The following is a 6,531-nucleotide window of genomic DNA, read 5'->3' on the forward strand; positions in this document are numbered from 1 at the left end:
TTTAAGAATAACTTTGTCTTCTCTAAGACTTTATGACTCAACTTATTATTAAAACAAAACGTCACTATAGCTAAGTTTTCTTTTTTTATTGTTAGGATTATGACATTCTTGATTGTAATTCTCATTCTTAGGAGGGAAAAAAAACTTGAAATAAAAAGTTTATCGAAGTAGATAAGAAGTTCATGAAATATGTGTTGTTTTAAGATATGCATGAATAATTAATTGGAGACTCGATTTTACATGGATTATTACACTTTTTGAAATTTGATTAATTGAGATACATTTTTTTCTTCAATATGAGAATTGTTTAGGAGAAATATATAAACTAAATATTATGCACATTGATGAGAAATTGCTATGTCCTACATTATAGAGGAATTGAATTTTAAATCGGCTTATATATCATTTAATATTGTAATCGCATTATTTGTACCCGTTCATATATCTGGTTGTGAATTATGGTACACTAATAAAAATTTAGGAATGTGCAATATGGGCCATAGTGACAAATAAAGACATGTCGTGAATAATGAGCCCAAGTGAGTAACTACGAGTTGACAAAAAGTTTTGTATCATGGGCCTTGGTGAAAAATCGGAACATATTGTAAATTATGGGCCGCGAGTGAGCAATTTATTATAGGTTGAAGATAATTTTGGACCCTTTCTTATTATAACCTCGCAAAAATGAAAAAGTTTTGCAAGTTAAATTATTTTCACAATTTTTTTGGCTCAAATTTAAATATATGATTACGTTTAAAATAACTTGTATGCAATTATAATATAAAAAATGTATTTTTCTAGCATTTTTAGAAAATTTTAAAGAATATATTTAGGAAATTTATCAAAACTAGTAAATCATGTAATAATTTAGTATAGATTATATTTCCTTAAAAAAGAGAATTAGTAGTAGATAATCTTTCCATTAGTACATTAAAAGTAATTCCATAGTTTAATAATTTATTTTGCACACAGACATTCCCCGAAAAATGTGGTTGGACAGAAAACCTGATTTATACATACATGCACACTATATCTAACCGAACACCCGTGTCGGATACTAGATGGGTATAATATAAGTAAAACATATATTATTTCTGCATATTACTTCCGCCGAACTTAATAATTTCTCTATCTCTTCATAATACATTCACCGTGCGCTTATTGTTCCCTTCAGGATGAGGATTCACAAGAACCTTTTACACAAGTGCGTAATTTGTGCCCTAAATCAAAATCCATGGGATGTGTTAAGTTCATCAGAGTTATCTGAAGATCTGCAGGTGAATACAGTTCTACTTCTATTTTTTATCTAGAAGTGAGTGTTAGATAATTGCTAGATGTATATGCACATCCCATCCCCATTTGGTTTTATGCCTTGCAACCCTGATTAGTTTTGCTGCATTTTTCTTATTTTTGTTTGGGGTTTCATCGGAAACCATTGTTTGTAACTCTATAAGTATAAAGAATTCCTCGGTCGACCTCATAGATTTAAAATTATTGAACAAATTAAATTGATTTGCCGCTCTTGTTTTAGTTTTTAAAGAAAAGATATATATGGATTTGTGTTTGGAAAAATTATGATTTCGGTCAAATGTTTTGCAGATAATTGAAGCAAATGACAAATTTTGCCGAGACGGGACCCGTCAAAAAGCTTCTTGGGAACGAATGAGGTAACAAATTTTTTGTAGGATTTAATTATAAGCTTTACGGCAATCTGTGTTCATTTATCATGAAAAAAAATTTAGGGTTTGTACATTTTTACCTATTAAATTGAATTTTACATACGGTACATGTGGAAGGCTTTTGCAATAATGGTGGAACAATTCGACCCAAGAATTTAATTTCTTGTGCATCTAATAGGAAAAATTTGTATTTTCATTTGTATGTAGAATTATTCCTACTGAACCTGCTCCGAGTACGAAGAAAGTGGTGAAGCAACAACGAGATCTTAGGCCTCAGATACAAAAAACAGGTGTAAAGTGTGATGATGATATATATTACTACTATGCAGGATATGGCCAAAAGCATCGAAAAAAGAGGAGAGGTGCCACTGAGAGATGTTGTACAGAACTTGGAATGGGGTGCATTGTTGATAAAAAGGGGGACCGCGATGATGACGATGAGAAACCTCTGAAGGAGAGGTCAATGAAATCACTACTTGCAGGTGATATTTCTAAATGTTAAACCGAACATGCGAATTTTATTGTTTCTTCTGCTTCTAGTGCATTTTAATTTTTACAATAAAATACATTTTGTACTATGTGATCAGTTTGTATTTTATAAATCGTTGTATTCCTATGCAACCTGCATATTTTTTTGTGATGTTTTGGTTCAATTCTGCAGTTTGACTATGAAATATGCATATTTTACTGTTTTTATTGAATTAATCCAGCATATTTACTATGTTATCTATTAGTCCCTGATTTTTAGTTCTATTTTTCGCTTTTCCTACCTACATGACCATGTAAAACTACATAAGGGGATCAATATATATACGTATGCATCATGCCAATAAAGTAACCAACAAGCACAAGTTAATGTGTTGATGCTCTGTTGAAGCGTTATGTGGCCCGAACAAGTCAGAGTATACACTTTCTCTATCAAAATATGTAGTGCCATTTTTAAGCTACAATCAACTTTTATAAATAATTAGAAAGTAAATGATTGTTAGACTCATTACCTTTCATTCGGTTTGTAATTTTTTTACCAGAATGCCAGTTCATTTTTATGTCTACATATTAATATCCTCCCAGTAATATATTTATATTATGTTTGTAAAATTATTTATAGTGTTTTTTGTATTTGTTAATAAATAAATTTTTGGTATGTTCTCTTGATCTTTGATTTTAAGAATTATAAAGAAAATATTTTTTTAGTTATTGAGAAAGAAAAAATATTTTTTGAATCTTTGGTGCATGGTTGTTATTAGAGAGAGTGAGAGTAAAATATGAGATGATTAAGAAGTTCATGCCAATTTTTTGACATGACTAGAGACCTAAAAATAAAGCAGCAAATCATAGATAAACATGATATGCTATTAAACATGTTATTAAAAAATGTACACTTTCTATTATCTATCATTACTAAAAATATATCGATGTCATCCTAGAATAATGATGGGGGCATCCTCATAAACAAGTTGTCTAATATTGATAATCTAAGTTGGATGCACATTAGACAAGTCATGCGATCTTACTTGTCCTGAAATATTGATCAATGCTCTTAAATGTTATTTCAATTGAACATGTAATAGTTGGGAGAGCCTCAATGAAAACTCCCTTTTGGAATAAAAAACCAAATTTTTAAGGGAAAGAACTCAAACAAAGTTACCTTGATATATATATATATATATCAATCTGACTTGTCCGAATTTGTAAAGCTTTAGTCGTTGGAAACTTTTTTGATTAACTAAGACGTTTAAGAGAAAGACTAAAACAAGTTAGGTCATTGCATTTGATTCAACTTTTGTCCTGATCAAAAAACCCTTTAGGATTGACTAAGTTTATCAGCATAATATTAACTGGTAAACATACTATACAAGTTATTTTTGTTGCAAAGCAAGGCCCGTATGATACAATTTATACTATAATTTGAGTCGGGCTGCCCACAAGCAGCTCAAACTCAAAATCTTCTAATAAACGAGTCTGGTTTTGTAGAAGGATTGAGCTCATTTAACTTACATAAGCGGTTCAACCTGGCTTTTTATTAGATGACTTGAACTTTTTCATTGGATAACTGACTCGGCTTGAATTACAGCCCTAAGTATAAACTATAAAATGTAAGGTCGAGTTAATTAGTTGACATAGAATGTGTCATAAATCTTCTCAATATGGGACTGAAGTATTACAAATAACCCTACTTAAACTTTTGATTTCCTCGTCATGTCGAAAATGATAACCCATAGTTTTAAGATCAAACCTTTCTAGTCATTATGGGATAATACCGGTTAGATTTGTGCCCTCATATCCAGACTTATATTCATTGCATGATAATTCCACAAGTCATCGTGTTCCCACCTCCGAAAAATCACTAATTAAGTTTTCAAGAGTCGACTCTAATACCATTCCCAAGCCTTTTTCAAAAATCTAGTCATATCATATTTACCAGTCCAAAATAAGCCGTAGCTTACAAGACCAAATACAACCAACTTGGGAAATCCATTAGTCCATCACAGACCCCTTAAAGATCATAATTAATTGGTGCACGTAGTAGTAGTACTTTGTCTTAAAACTAAGTTGAACTTCTACATCTTGTCATGTTGGACTCAGGTGTTACAAAAATTTATTTCCATTTCACCTTCATATTTATGAGGTTTGTCCCAATAGTAAGCTGATGTCTAAGACCTTATATTGTCTACAATGGGTTGTCTAGTAAAGTTAAGGTAGATGGACAATCTACTTGATGGATATGTCATTTGAATGTTATATGCACAATAGAAAGCTCAAATTTAAAAGTGAAGTAAAAGTGGATTTAGTTTGATGCGTGGATATAGTTTGATGCGTGGATATAGTTTGATACACACAGAATGTTTTCCACACGAATAAAATACACATATATTTGTTCACTATATCTTCAAGTATAATCTCAAATCAACATGTAGTAAATTACATTTACAATGATGAACTTTATCTATTTTGTGATCCCAATCAATTTAGTAGAATCTCATACTTCCGATGAAATTTTAGGATAGATTTTTCTGGACTCCATAATTGATAATGAACATTACATTAAAGGTTATATTCTTACCTATATTATTGATCTTGAGAGAACATGATGAGAGTTGCTAGCGAGTTGCTCAAATTAGCTCCCAACATTAACCTGGTTAAGAAAATTTCATATTGCAAGCCCTGTGGGATGAATGCTTCACAGCTTGGAAAAAATATGCACTCACGTGACCCATTTTTAATGGATTGAGTTGTTGGAGTATATGAATTGTATTTGTATTCACATGTATTTTCTATATGATTTTTTCTATCACAATTTATGCAATGAAATTATAGAATAAAAAGATTTTCAATTGTATGATCTTCTCCTTCACAATATTAATCGTGCTTATATTGTCATCATTTGAAAGGAAATCTTCTTTGTTTTAGATTACATAATAAATAAAAAAATATTTAGTTACTCTTATATCACTCATTATTGTGCTTAATCTTCAATGACGACGAGGGAATGATCTTTGCATTGATTATGCAATAATGACATTGCACGAAGAGATGTTGAAGTGTATAATATTATTAGAGTGTAGAATGTGTATACTCCATATTCAAGGTGGAGGAGTTTACTGATGTTAGTTGACATATACTCATGTTCTCTTTCCAAGAAGAGGCTGATGAGTTTTAGATTTATTTGTTATACATTTTTTAATAAATATTGATATTTAAAATCTTTTTATAGATTGATGATAAAATTTTGTGTGATGGCTAAATAAGATTTATTAAATGGATGATTGATTATAATCATAAAATCACGATGCTGTATAAATTTTATAAAAAACATTGTGCAAGTTCAACTTCTCATCATGGTTGAATTAATCGGTCAATGAACCAAAATTCTTATTATTTTAAGACTTTGAAACATGGATTATCATTAAATTAATATTTTCTTAATAAATATAAAAATTTAGAAAGAGACTTTATTATTGTTAGAACAAAAGAATAGTTCTCAACAGTCAAGAATATCAAAGTAACTAAAATAAAGATTGTCATGACTTTAATTCCATGACATTCGAAAAACGTGCAAAAAATGTTATAATCATATTTTTAAAAATAATTAATCTTCTATCAACGACTAACATAATTTACGATTTTCTCTTTTGACATTCTTAGCATCCATCAACATTTCGTAACATATATTTATACTTTTTCTAGCATCCATTGACCATCATATGTGATACTCCTGAAGTCATTAACTTCAAAAATTTTAGACTGAGGAAGCTATCAAATCTACTAAATCTCAACATATATTATATTAAGTTAAGCTTAATTATATAAAACCAATTTTAACCTTTTCGTAGTCTCATCCTTTAACAAAACTCTATTACATATTACAAGTTTTTTTACATTATTCAAAAGACCGGTCTATTAAAATTCTATAACTAGAGTTCCACGCGTCGTTCACTAATGTACAAGTTTTCCCAGATGACCATTCTCCAAAACTATTTAATGTCGAAATTAGGAAAATAAAAAGGATAAGTTTCAAACTCAGTAAGCATATAATGTTAAGTTAAACTGAAGTTAAACACAGAACATGATACTTATGATTAACACAATTTAAAGAGATTATGTGTCATGATCTTCCCTAGTTTATAATCAAGCATAATTATCAATTTATGATAAAAGAATGATCTAGACATATTTAAACTGAGTCAAGCACTAATAGGTTCTTCCATTCTTCCGGTGGGATCCCGACCAGCTAAATAGTTAGTTTGGCTTTCTTCCAGATAAATTATTCCATTCTTCTCGTAGGATCCTGGCCAACTAACAAATTAGTTAGCGCTTACTTCAAATTTAGAATGTGTCAAGTTCTTTATAT

General features: G+C 30.0%; 1 protein-coding gene across 1 annotated transcript; it reads left to right on the top strand.

Moving 5' to 3' along the window:
• The first annotated feature begins 1,125 nt into the window (after window positions 1–1,125).
• Window positions 1,126–2,186, top strand: LOC141689594 (uncharacterized). Its single transcript, XM_074493940.1, has 3 exons — window positions 1,126–1,277; window positions 1,600–1,667; window positions 1,887–2,186. The coding sequence occupies exons 1-3, from the start codon at window positions 1,176–1,178 to the stop codon at window positions 2,179–2,181; spliced, it is 465 nt and encodes a 154-aa protein (XP_074350041.1). The 5' UTR covers window positions 1,126–1,175; the 3' UTR covers window positions 2,182–2,186.
• Window positions 2,187–6,531: the final 4,345 nt, after the last annotated feature.

The sequence above is a fragment of the Apium graveolens genome, chromosome 10 (assembly GCF_009905375.1).
Source record: "Apium graveolens cultivar Ventura chromosome 10, ASM990537v1, whole genome shotgun sequence".
Classification (NCBI taxonomy): domain Eukaryota; kingdom Viridiplantae; phylum Streptophyta; class Magnoliopsida; order Apiales; family Apiaceae; genus Apium; species Apium graveolens.